Source organism: Mesocricetus auratus, unplaced genomic scaffold (genome assembly GCF_017639785.1).
Source record: "Mesocricetus auratus isolate SY011 unplaced genomic scaffold, BCM_Maur_2.0 Super-Scaffold_6723, whole genome shotgun sequence".
Lineage (NCBI taxonomy): Eukaryota > Metazoa > Chordata > Mammalia > Rodentia > Cricetidae > Mesocricetus > Mesocricetus auratus.
Genome location: NW_024429183.1, coordinates 9,635,226 through 9,648,924, shown reverse-complemented (window position 1 = coordinate 9,648,924; position 13,699 = coordinate 9,635,226). Strand labels below are relative to the sequence as shown.

Genomic DNA, 13,699 nt, shown 5'->3' with positions numbered 1-13,699 from the left:
CCCACTCTAAGGGTTGGGGTGTCCAGGCAGCAGCTCCTGGTGTGTTTTATCCAAGAGTCCGTTTTTAAGGTTGCAACCAAGAGCTTGATTTAGGAACTGCACAAAAGCTGGACTTGGGGTTTGGTTTGGAGCAGAAGGAAATGTGACGGCGGGGGTTGGGTGGGGATGCGAGGGCGCGGCTCTTCTGAGGATTACGGCGGAGGCGGTGGACCGCGGCTCCGCTCGCAGAGGTTGCAGCCATTGCGCTGAAGAGCATCCCACATTCAACAGGAGGAACCCGTGGGAGAGAAGCTCCGACCGCTCCTCACAGCCGCAGCCTGTGCGCCCCGCGGACCCTTGCGCACCATGGCCAAGGAAGGCGTAGAGAAGGCGGAGGAGACAGAGCAGATGATCGAGAAGGAGACCAACAAGGAGCCTGCTGAGGGCGGCGACGGCTCCCACCGCCTCGGGGATGCCCAGGAGATGCGCGCTGTGGTGCTGGCCGGCTTCGGCGGGCTCAACAAGCTGAGGCTCTCCAGAAAGGCCATGCCGGAGCCACAGGACGGCGAGCTCAAAATCCGCGTCAAAGCCTGGTCCAGTATCCGCGACTTTCTGGTTTTTCTCTTTTGCGCGCTGGGCACTCCGGGAGTGGGTGGGAGAGCCTAGGTTGGAGATGCTGCCCAGGTACCCAGTACGCACAGACAGTGGGTGCCCTCTCTACATTCACGCTTGGCTCTCTGAGCTCCCCGACCCCCAGCTCAAGCCTGTGGAGCCTAAGGAGGATCTCAGAGGTGGTCTTTTCCCCGCACATCAAATGTAGGGTGACAGGAAGGATAGTGGCTCCCAGGACTTAAAGTCCGGAAGATTGCTTGTGACCCCCTTGTAGGGCAACTCAGCTGCAACACTGGAAGGGATGTAAGTGTGGGAATTGATCTTTTACGTGGTTTAAAAAATATCAATCGCCGTATACGTATTGTTTCCGGTGCCTTAGTTTTTTTTTTTTTTTTGAGTTTTACATATGCGATCCAGTTTAATACCTCCTAAGAGTGATCTGCCAAGCTGCCAAGATCACTCACTGCCAGTGAGTGACCAGGCTGGAACTTGACACTTGATCGATGTCTCTCTCTCTCTCTCTCTCTCTCTCTCTCTCTCTCTCTCTCTCTCTCTCTCTCTCTCTCTCTCTCTCTCTCTCTCTCGTGTGCATCCAGATGGGGGCTGAGGACAAGGTGCAGGGTTGGGTGCCCCACCCCCACTCTTGTACATCCCCGCCCCCCGACTTACATGAGGAAAAGAATTGAGAATCAAGAGGCTTAAATCCCCAGCCTTTAAGCTAGGTGAAAAGTGAAGCCAGGGATGCAGTCTTCACCCCCAGCCCCACCCCTGCGTCTTCTGCTTTTCCTGCTGGCTAGGAAAACCAGATGGCATTCTTTAGGAACTCCTGCACTGCTCTCAGAAAGAGCCCACACTCTAAGAGACTCTCTATTCCCATTCCTCCTGGAGAGATGTGTCTAGACCAGCTGAGATTCCCTGCAGTATGCAAGTATGGAAGCTGTTCTCTGCTTGGGGGCATTACACTGCCATGCCCCTGAAGTCGAGTGCAGTGGAGACTGACGGAGCTGCTCCCTGGACTCAACATTCGATAGTAACCACGAATCTTACAAGGGCTATTGGTTGGATTTCCCAAGCCCCTCGAGTCCCTGCTTCATAGAAATAACAGCTAACTCAAACATCCCTAGGACAGATGGAGAAAGAAAGCCAGGATCTGCAACCTGATCTAACGGCAAGAAAAATGAAAAGAGCTCCCTTTGGCCCCTTCACCACCTTGGCAGCAGGCAGGTTTTATTGCCAGATTAGGAGGCAGCTGGTGGGAGCAGTGAGCAATGATCCATGGTTAGCTCTTCATATATGAAACTGGTCCTGCCTGACTTTAAACACTGTTTGGAGATTTCTCAGGTGAGGGGAGGAATTCAGGATAAGAGAAGCTTCCAGGCAACCTGGGGATCCTGTACAGTTCTTTTCATTAACTCTTAAGTGACTGATCTCAGCAGGCAGAGGTTTTACCTGCCCCTTTCATCAATAAATCACCAGTACCCAACAGAGCTGGCACAGTACATACATATTCTAAGTGGTGATGGATGAATGGATGGCGGAGGTAGATTGGAAGACAGTTGTAAGATAATTGTTCTTTACTTGTTGATGAAAGACCATCTACCTAGTATAATGTATGAATAACTCCCCTTCCTTAACTACCTCATCAAAAATATCATGCACCTGTGTGCACACTTTAATACACAATTGTGTGAGTGTTTTAGGACCTTTCATTCACACTGCAGATTGAAGTCTAGGATTCAAGGGTATATTCAGAGACTAACTGTTAGAGCCACAATTTCAAGAAAAGAGATGTTGCTGCAGTACGAGTAAATCTGTGTTCTCCAGCTTCTGCATTCAGTAGCCTTGGGCTAACTGCAAGAAAATGCAAGTAGGAGCAGGGATGTTTTGAAATAGTCTCAGGATGAAAGCAAGGAGGTGATTTTCAGAGACTGACATTCAAACTCACTCTTTAATGGTGCTACACACTTGTGTACACACATACATGTATGTACACATACATGTGCACATACATGTATGCACATATGAACACATACATGCACCCATGTACTCACCATGCACACACATGCACACAAGCCCATTTACACCCATGTACACACACACACACACACACACACACACACACATGCACACACAGTAGCCCTGCTTATTCAGAAAGCCACATAGACCTGGTGTGTACTAGGAATATAGTATGGCAAAGAGCTCCAGATTGATTTTTTTCCCTTTCACCAAGTGAGAAGCAGAATTAATCAGTTTGCAAGGTCGCATTGGAATAGCTTGTGGAGATGGCCTGCTGGGTCTGTCATCCTCTGCTGGGCTGGGATTGGCTGACCAAAGAGGCCCATTGATTATAAGTTTCTGCCTTGAGAGCAACATGACTCATTCCATGTTTTTATGAATCAACTGAGGCCTTGTGACTGAAGGTCCCCCTTTTATCTGCTTTCTGTTTTTAATGGAAATCTTTTATCATCAAATAGGATGTTCTTTTTGCTTGGAGACAAAGCATAGCACATCTGAATTAGTATTACTCAGACCTGGGACAAGGTCTCAAGTTGGTGAGTCTATAATTATAAGAGTGGATAAGAGGAAGCAGGAAGAAAGGCATATTTTATCTCATTTACCCTCCAATTCACAGACTGGTGGGCAGGTGTTTTTGTAACAGAACAAATTGGGTATTGGAGACATTGGGTGATTTGTCAAAAGTATCACACAAACAATAGTTAGGATGCATATTTGCGTGTCCCCAGGGATTCTACTCTTTCCCTTTTGTTCCATTTTGTGACCCTCAGAAATACCACAAATGTGATTTGCCTCTCTAGGCCGTGATATCTACGGTCGTGCTTTTGTGTCTTTAATAAATATGGGTATATTGTTGTTCTTATGTGTGACTAAGGGGACAATTTTTTTTGGAGATTCCCAGAGTAATATGGTTGGTTTTTTTCTGGAAATTAAAGATGTGTTCAAGTGCAGTTTAGAAAGAGCCACTGCTTGTTGCTGCAGGGTTGGAAGAACAGAAGGTTCTGCCCTCTAAAAAAAAATGTCAGCCAATGGGAGACCCATTTCACAAATTCTGCATTGAGTGGGCTATGTAACAATAGGTTTAAGTACCCAAGCAGCAAATGATTTTGTGCATGAGTGTAGGAGAGAGAGAGAGAGAAAGAGAGAGAGAGAGAGAGGGTATGTGTATGCGTATTTGTGTGTGTATGAGTATGTATGAGAGTGTTTGTATGAGTGTGTGTGTGTGTGTGTGTGTGTGTGTGTGTGTGTGTGTATCTTTTGAAGAAAGGTGGACCTGGGTATATGCTTGAGCTTCTACTCTTCCTCCTGTGTGACCTTGGTGAGCTTGTCTCACTTTCTCCAAGCTTCCTGAGATTCATCTGCGAAACACAAACAGTACTACCACTCTTGTAGTGGTTCAAGACGACCAAACTTGAGTTCTAGCTCAGTTCCTTCCTTGCTAACTGGATACCATGCATCAGGCTCCTCAGAACCAAAGACTAATACAGAGAGCCTTTTGCAAGCAGTTTACTTAGGAAGACCTTTCAGGGTAAAGAGAGCAATGCAAGTAGGCCAGGGCAGAGAGAGCTAAACAGAGATATGCTCTCCCTTGGGTCCCTCTGCAGAGTTAGTTCCTCCAAAGAGCAAGAAACAGGGTAACCTTTTGGTCACTGCCTGGGCTGCTAATGGGAGCATGGGCTGTCTTAAGCAGAGGTTCTCATACAATGGCACACAGTACTCCAGAAAATTATGAGTAGCCAACTTCCCCAGGAGAGATCTAGACGAAGTCCAGTCTCGCTCTTTGGTTGGCATTGCTGATTAGCTACCTAAACCTAAACAGAGGACTGATTGTAAAATGGGGAAAATTGTGATGTCTCCTTTATTAGTACTGTACTGAAGTTGAAATGAGGTAAAACACTCAAGACCTTTATACAATTAATGGTTAATAAATGACTTACTGTCTAAGCTATTATTTTTGGTTGCCATCACATCACTACCTTACAGAGTGTTATCAGTCAAGCTAGAATGGTTTGGAAAGTGAAATGATTGATAATTACACTGGGATGGGGGAACCACGGGGGAGGCAAATTAGAAGGATCCTAGACAAACCAGGGTGTGTGGTTCTCCTAACTGATAAGTGTCTGATGACCTGTGGCCTTGTTTCCATCATGTCTTTTGAAAAGGAGCTGGTAAGGTCTGACTGAGTCTGGTTGAAGGTCTTCAGGTTGGGCTGTAGGAATGTATTTAAGTGGCCATTAACAAGCCTTGTCTAGTTTGTGGCTCAAATTGGCTTGTGGTGGAAAGTCACTAATGGATTGGGGACATTTATTTTCCCAGAGTGATTTACAGCAAGAGGCCATATGAAACTGCTGGCAGGAGACCAATTGGATGAAAAATGGTTCTGGCTAGTCATAGCCCCATTGGCTGTTCTAAAAATGGGCCGAGGGCAGGCCACATCAGAAGCAAGTCAGCAGATGAGTAGAATTCTAATATGTCATAGGGTATATAGGAGATAGGAAGAATATACACTCACTGAACAGTTCTTATGAGTCAGAATTTGAGTGCATATGTAGATCAACAAGGTCAATGTCACTGATTCTGTTTGAAGGAAGACATGTCAGGACTTCAGACCTCCAAGTGGAAAAGAGATACAAAAACTCCAAGCCCATATTGCTCCTGGATTCTTCAGATTTAGGAGCCAGAGAAGAAGAATTCATAATGAAAAAGAACAAGAGAGAGAGTGGGGCAGGAAGGCTCAGTGGTGGGTAACACAGAGAAGGCACCATCAATTTGTTTTTTATCCATTTGAGATAAAACTGAATAAGACTCAAAATTGTTTACTGTCTACCCCCAGATGGCCATTTCTATTTTTTTTTCACTTCCGTTTCTTCTATGCTTCTGAGGTATGTGATACCCTAAGGATAATGTTCCTGGGACTGTTGATAAAGAACACTCATGCTGATTAAACCTTGGAACCACACAAGATAGTAGAGTTCTTTGCTTTGCTTCCTTTGATTAACTGGTCGCTTTGCAAACATTGACAACTTGAAGACAGGATGTCCTAAATCAGTATATCATTGTCACTAATCAGTATAAACTGTCACTAATGAGGTTGATGGGATGAAATACGGCCAATGACATGTTCTGAGTTTGTTCAAGTAAGCAAATGGAATCTGTGAGGTTGGATGACACAGCTATTCATAAAACTGAGAAATTATGCTTGGAGAACTCTAAGTGCCCAACTCAGAAGGTTCTCTGACATAGAAATTGGGCTACAGTGTTCTGAATCATTCTGTTTTAAGGGAAGGTAGCAGGGTTTGATATGAAAAGGGTGACTCTGTACTGAGTCATGATTAAGTCTCCTTTGGTAATGAAGTGACACAGCTGCTAGCTCAGGGGTCATTCTCATCTACTCAAGTTTGTGTTTCCTCATTACCTATATCCTTGCTGCTGAGAGCTGGGGACAGTGATGGCTCCTGTTTATCCAATAATAGAGTGGAAATTCTTTGATCACTTTGTTTTGTTCTGTTTTGAGACAAGATCTCAACTAAGCATCCCTGGCTGGCCTGAAACTTGCAATCCTCCTGCTTCAGTCTCCTAAAGTTTATATATGACCCATCATTTCTAGTTAAACATCCCTGCCTCCCAGCAACTTGAGTAGCTAGGAACAAAAAATTGACATATGTCTTTTCTCATCACTGTGACCAATGCCTGACAAAAGCAATGTCAAGGAAGAAAGGTTTGTTTGGGCTCTGGGTTTGGAAAAACAGTCCACATGGCAGTGAAGGCAGAGAAGGTGTGCTGGCTGGAGAGGCTCAGTCCATGGTGATGGAAGCTTGCAGCTGCTGCTGGCTCACAATCTATGGATCAGGAAGCAGACAGCTTAGAATGAGGTCAGCTTATAGTCCCGAAAAACCTACCCTCTGTGACCCACCCCCACCAGCCATATGTAGACCCCAAAGATCCCACAACTTCCAAAATATCCCCACCAGCTGGAGACGCCATATTAAAACACATGAGCCAATGGGAGACATTAAGATTTAACCTATAACACAGTGCCTCTTCTATCACATGTTCAACACCATTGTTTTAACTCACTGTTTATAGAGAGCCATCTTATCCCTTGGAGACTTTTTTGACCTCGATTCAATAGGGACACTAGGCAGTTCCTTTCTCCTTCCCGCCTCATTTTCCCAATATGATTTTTAAAAACCCAGCAACGGCCATTAAAGCATAGCCCCCAATAGCAGAAGCAGTTACTGAGAAGAATTTACAGTGGTGGGTAAACAAGACTGAGAAATTAAAATTAGTAGTAATATTTTATGTAGAGTGGGATTCATCCAAGTGGAAATAGTTTCACAGAAATAAAGATGAAGTAAATTGCAACTAGCTTAATAATGCTATTTAGAATGTAACTTGCTAAAGTCACTAATGTTGTCATAATTGTGATTATATTTTGGTAGCAGGTATATCTAAACTTTCTGGGAGCCAAAGTTGTGGAATTAAAAATAGTTTGGGAGCAAGTACCTGAAGAAAGAGCTGGAAGAGAGACCAACGAGCCCACTCAGAAAGAGCTTGTTCTGAACTATGGATGTGAAAAAAACACTTGCATAGCATCCATGAGGCTCTGGGTTTAAAGAAGAAATTATCAGTTCATTCATTCACCCTTTAGAAAGTATATCTGGAGATGGTTGGTCAGGCCTCTTTGGTAGGAAATCAAGTGTAAAGATAAGCAAGAATCAGTTTTGGTTACAGGCAGCCATGATTTAGTATTTAGCTTTGCTTTTTGTTATTCACATGTGTTTGAGCATGAACTTAGTGCTTGCTTTACATACAAAATGAAGATGAAAGCTTGCAACATCTGACCTATGGAAGGTTCCCATAGACAGAAAGTAACAGAGCTTAATTACAGAGACACTAATTAGAAACCAAAGGTATCTCATGATGGCATGGGGAATGATGGCCAACAATTGTGTCCACCATGTCCTTCACGTGCAGCATACTTATGGGATCAAAGTACGTTAGACACACCACCTTTGAATTCCATCCTCCCCACTCTGGAAGGATAGTAACACAGGAATTAACAGCTATGTTTCCAGGAGAGGAAACTGGGACTCAGAAGTTAGGTGAAAATACTGAGCCTAACTCTACCTCACTGTGGTTTGATCCTAAGCAAACAGAACTTTGAACTAATCCTGGTAACAATGTCTGGTTTTAGGTATTGAGAAGGTTGGAAGAGTCTATGAGAACCCCTGTTTTAAGTTAATTTTCTCATTGCTGTGATTAAAATACCTAACAACAAGCAAATCTGGCTTACAATTTGGGAGGATACCTTCCATCGTGGTGGGGAATGCCTGGTGGTAGGCTCAGGATGCCAGCTGGTCATCTTGCATTATCAGTGAGCAAAGACAGAATGAACAGGAAGTGAGGCCATGAAATAAAACCTCAAGGCCCATCCCCCAGTACCCCACCCACTTTTCCTGCAATGCTCCACCTCCTGGAGGTTCTTCAGCAATCCCACACAGCACTGCTAGCTGGGACCAAGTGCTCTAATACTTGAGCCTTTGGGCAGACATTTCATATTCAAACCACAGCACCTCACAAAATCTCTTGCCCATAATAGGTGTTCAATAAAAGCCATTTTCCTTCCTGAGTATCTCACATTTGAAATGGTGTCTCTTGGTTCCAAATCAAGTTGGCAACGAGGAGCAGGACGTTGGCTTTTGATCCTTATTCCTAGGATTGGGAATAGACTTGACTTGCTCTATGACTACCATCATACCAGCCCTTACATAGTCATTCACGGGTAGTGGTAGGGATCCTCGGACAGCTGAGTGTGCATGATAATCCACCCTTGAGAGATTGGTTCACTCTAATTCAAAAGATTCCAAATCCCATGACCTTTGGGTGGATCGATGGCATCCAGTGCTAACAAGAAAGCTCACCCAGGCACGGAGAAATTGTACCCCCAAGTTCCTAGCACTTCTCTGTCCTAAAATGAATCCTTTTGACATCTTGGCATTTGTCATAGAAGAAAAAAGTTTAATTAGAATCCGGAAGAGGCTCTTCATAGGAAAGGGCAGCAGGCATGTAATCTCAAATTAGTTCCTCTGTGTGTGATCTCATACAGGAAATTGGCTGGAGTCATGGCATTGCAATGAGTGAGTTTTATGTTGGAAGGCTTGGGAGACAGCATCGATACTCCCATGAAAGGCACTGCTTCATCTCTTGAGTGTGATATTTTCTTCATAAGAGCATGGAGTCGGCTTCTGCTTTTAATCTTCTTCTGCCAGTGACCCCTGACTCTTCATCTTATCCTCAGCACTGTCTGGGAGCAGGGCATGGCAAATAGCACTTTCCCCAACAAAACCCCGTTAGCAAGTTAAAGCACTGGATCCTGTTAACTCTCAACTTCTCTAATTGAGTGTGGTCCCCAGAGTTCAACAAAAGATAATTATCCCATATTTAGGGAAACATAATGATTCACATCTTAGAATGTCACTGCATGCAAGTCTTTGGTTATAAAATACTCTATATTTGAAGTGAAGTGGGCCTGGATGTAAGTCCTGCTTCCAATCATCTTAGAGACTTGTATAACTATGGGATGATGGTGGACTTCTTTGAAGTCTCAATTTGTTCATATGTAATATGGATATAACAGTACCAGTGGGAAAACAATTTTTGTGTAAGGATAAAAATAGATAATGGGGGGCTTTTGGGATTGCTCAGTTGGTAAAGTGTTGGCAAGCCCAAGCCTAAGGACCTGAACTCAGTCCCCAGTTACCACATAAAAATCTTGGTGTGGTGGCACACACTTGCAGTCTCAGCACTGAGGAGGTGGAGACATGTAGATCCTTACTGCTCGATGTAGCCACCATGGCTTACTTGATGAGCCTAAAGTCCTAGTGAGAGATGCTATTTCAAACAACAAAATAGCAAAGTAACACAAAACACAAATGAAGTGGACAACTCCTGGGGATTGGTATCCAAGACTGACTTCTGGTTTCCATATACAGGAGCACTATGACTCTATCTATATCTCTCTATATATCTATATCTACATCTACACCCTCTACATCTACATCTATATCCATCCACACATGCATTTACACATGCTCTCACACCCACACACACAATGTACCCACACATACACAAATAGACAGTTCACCTAAAGTACCTAGCAGTGATATTGGTGTATGCAGTATTTGTTGAATTAATAATTTTCTGAGGTACATACTATGTGTCCCGATGACATTATTGGTGTGGAAGAGATGGGAAGAAATACATTAGAAAGTCGCCCAGTACTCCATAAAACTCTGTATGTAGTGCTAGGGACCTTGCGCACGCTTGACAAGTGCAAGCTTAATCATGGAGCTACTTCCTTAGTCCCTCATAAGGTTTGCTGGATGGAGCCCAGCATTCAGACCCTATGTGACTTCCCCTAAAGGTTACAGTACCCTAACATCAAGAGTGGCCCAGGCAGGAAGCACCGAGATTAATTCCTGAAGGAAGAGCAGCAATGGGACACAGACATTGAGTTCCTACTGTGTGCCAGGATCTGAGCCAAGCTTAGCAATCTTCAGAGGGAAGAGCAGCCTGCTCCTGCCTGACCTGTGTCCTTCTGTCTCATCTGTGCTGACAGTTGTGATGGGCCCCTGCTCGTCTAGGTTCTGCTCTCTTCCCTTTCGTCTTTTTATAGTCTCCTTTCTCCTGAGCTAGCTCCTACAATGAGTTTCCATCTTGAGACTGACAGAGGTGTCAACCTCGAGATTTGGCTGCCTTGTACAAGTTTTAGTAAGTCCCAGTACAACAACAACAACAAAAAAATGTTTTTCTTCTGATTTTCAAGCAGCAAGGAAAAAGTCTGATTGATCATCGCTTAGCAGCTTCTGGATCTCTCTCCCCCTCCTTCCCTCCCTAGTCCCCAAAGGAATAAAGAATTTAGACAGTAAATGTATTGTTCTCTCCTACATTGGCCTAAAATAATAGGACTGTGTGATTAAGAGCTCACTTGAAGTGTGTGTGTGTGTGTGTGTGTGTGTGAGAGAGAGAGAGAGAGAGAGAAGGCATGTTTGCATGCATGTTTATTTCTGTGTATCTTTATGTGAATGTATGTATAGGAGGGAAGGGGGAATAGATACTCCAAAATCAGTAGAGAGCAGTGATCAGAAGAACCACAAAGAGTATACAAACTGAGCAGGTTGTACTTGTGTGTATGTATGTATATGTGTGTGCAACTAACTTTAAAAAGAGGTTATGAGAGATTGCAGGTCTCTGTGCCCCATTAGGAAAGACTGTCCTTGAAGAAAAGGTTGAGGAGACCAGAGAGAGGACTGGAATAGCAATCCTGTTCATTCTATTAAATAACATAGAAATAAGTCTTGAATGCCTCTTTGGTAATCTTGGAAATTCTAACATTACCAATGACCAATTATATACTAAGTATGAACCTGGTTAATACAGACATCCAATAAGTATTCACAGGATAGACAAATAAATGATTAGCTATGAGGGTAATAAATAAAGCTATTATAACATACCCAGTAACATGCTCAAGATAAATGTAACTTTAAGCTCCCCTCCCTCGTCAATAAGAATCTGGGTCTATCGAGCATTTTTCCCAAACAAGAGTGGCCATCTCTTCTAAGATTGCAGCTGGTGGGTCTTTGAGTAAGGACTGAACGAATCCCAGTGAAAATGTTTGCAGGGTTTTACTTCTTCTTAACACACCATGTTACCTTGGAACCTGAAGTTACTTCCCTGCTCTCTAATAACCACCTATTCTGGGCTGTGAAATGTGGGACTCTGACTTCTGAGGATGCTCTGTAATTTTCTCCCTATTGACCTCCGTCTCCACTGAGTGCTGGAGGCCAGGACTGTCTAGAGAACCCAGGGGGCTGCCTCTGATAACTGTTATTCCAGAAGCACTCACTCAAGCATCTTTCAATGCCTGGGTATCAGGAACAGAATTTGGAGAGAAACTATATTCCCATGACTCTCTCCTCATCTTCCTATGTATGCATCAGCCCCCAACCATCACTCCTCAATCTTCAGACAGTTGGATGTGTTTCCTATGGGGTATTGTATGGGTGCTCACAGATGGGGTTCTCCTGTTTTTTTTTTTTTATGAGACAGGGTTTCTCTGTATTGTTTTGGAGACTGTCGGTCCAGCCTGGCCTCGAACTCACCGAGATTAAAGGCTTGCGCCACCACCGCCCAGCGGGGGTTCTCCTGTTTTGTCCTTGTAATTATGACCCTTTCTCGTCCATTGCCCTTGTTTTGTCCCCATTACCCATGAAGCATCCAGATTATACACATACTTTGTGTCCTCTCTTTCTAGAGTCATATTTTTACTGTTTGAAAATAACATAAGAATGCTATCGTCATTTCCTTTATGTTATTCATATATTAGTCATATTATTATTACATCATTATTACTATCATAAAACCTTATGGAATCCTTTCTTTGTGTCATGGGCACTATTCTGAGCCTTCTGTAACTATTTCTATGACACCAGTCTAAGAAATGAGAGAGGCGAATGCATTTGTTCAGAATCTGAGCTAGGGATGTAGATCAATGGTAGAATGCTTGCTTAGCAAGTACAAGACCTTGATTTTGAACCTCAGCACTACAAAATAAATGTACTGAGAGCTTGGATTTAAGATGGAATGTGTCTGTCTCCAGCATCCATTCCGTCCCTCCTTATGCACCTGGGATTCACTGCCCTGTCCTAGACATGAGCCCTGGGCTGGGAAAACAGCTTGACTTGCAGCAGATACAACATTGACACCTCATAGCTGTCTTCATTAGAGCCTAGATTCCCAGGATCATTTTTCCCTCAATGTAGGGTTGCAATTTTGGTTGTTGTGGTGGCTGTTTTTCCTCAGAAGACACACTGCTTTTCAAGGGAACTGATACCCTATTCCATGTAGGTAGTTTGTGGCCTGGGATTTGTGTGAACTCTCATGAGACACTCTCTGTAACTCCCTCTTTCCTCCCAAAACAGTTTATTCGTCATCTTTGGTGGGAGAAGAAAAGCCAGCCTTGCCTAGGATCAAAGAGAATTGCTTTTTCATTTATCTATGCTACCTCTAGTTCAGTCAGCTAATGGAGAGCTATTAAGCCCACCGTTCCTATGATTGGTCTGAGTGATTTTGTAATTGGATTCTTTTTATCCTCCCAGCAAAACTCACTGAAATTGTTCCGTTTGGGGATTTTGTCATACACTCTGACTCAGCCTTTCAGTCAGAGCTGGAGACACTTCATGCCGGCACAAATGCATCCTCTACTCTTCCTGAAACAGCAGCTTCAGTTTTGTGGGCCTCCTTGAAGTGACCATAGGAACAGCCAGCACCTCTGGGATGCTGGGAAATAACTACCAAAGGCCATAGTCACCTCCTGCCTCCTCCAAGCTGCAAGGCCCGTGCAGTCATCCAGAAGCTTGGCTCCTTCCTTGTGCAGTTTGCTCTTCTCTTCCTAGTCACAATCTTTTCTTTCTTCAGTGTAGCTGGGCTTGCTCACTCCCTAGTGGATAGCAGACTTCTTACATAACTGAAAGCTGTGTCAATCCCACATTCTCTAGGAAACAAGAAAGCTGGGTCTGTAACAGAGAAAGGTCTTGAATGTAGTGTCTTCCTGTTGGCATCCCCAAATGTCTCCTGCTTTTTTCAGATTATCTCTGCTGTCTTCACACTCTCCTCCATCATCTTCTTCCTCCCCTGCCCCCTTCCTGTACGTGTGTTTCCATGAATGCTCATGGATACAAGAGCTTGGTGCAGTGCCTTCCTCTCTTCTTCGCCATATTCATTTATTCATTCATTCATTTATCCATTTATTTATTTTGAGATGGATTCTTTTTCTTTTTTTAAATTTATTTAAATGGGAAACAAGCTTGCTTCACATGTCAATCCCAGCTTCTTCTCCCTCCCCTCCTCCCCCACCCCCCAATCCTCTAACCCCCAACTCCTATCCAATCCCCACTTGACTCTCCAGGGAGGGTGAAGCCCTTCCTGGGGGATCTCCAAAGTCGAGACAGACTCTCTTATTGACAAAGAGCTCCCCAGTTCAGCTAGACTGGCTAGCTAGCAAGCCTCATGCTCCATGTATCTGCCT

The 13,699-nt window shown here is 44.0% G+C and overlaps 1 protein-coding gene across 1 annotated transcript in view; it reads left to right on the top strand.

The window, feature by feature from the left end:
* The first annotated feature begins 229 nt into the window (after positions 1-229).
* Vat1l (vesicle amine transport 1 like) overlaps positions 230-13,699 on the top strand; it is a 176,353-nt gene continuing 162,883 nt past the window's right edge. The window contains exon 1 of the mRNA XM_005073060.3: positions 230-572. Coding sequence (XP_005073117.1) covers positions 346-572 — 227 coding nt within the window. The 5' untranslated portion in view covers positions 230-345. The remainder of the gene's footprint in view (positions 573-13,699) is intronic.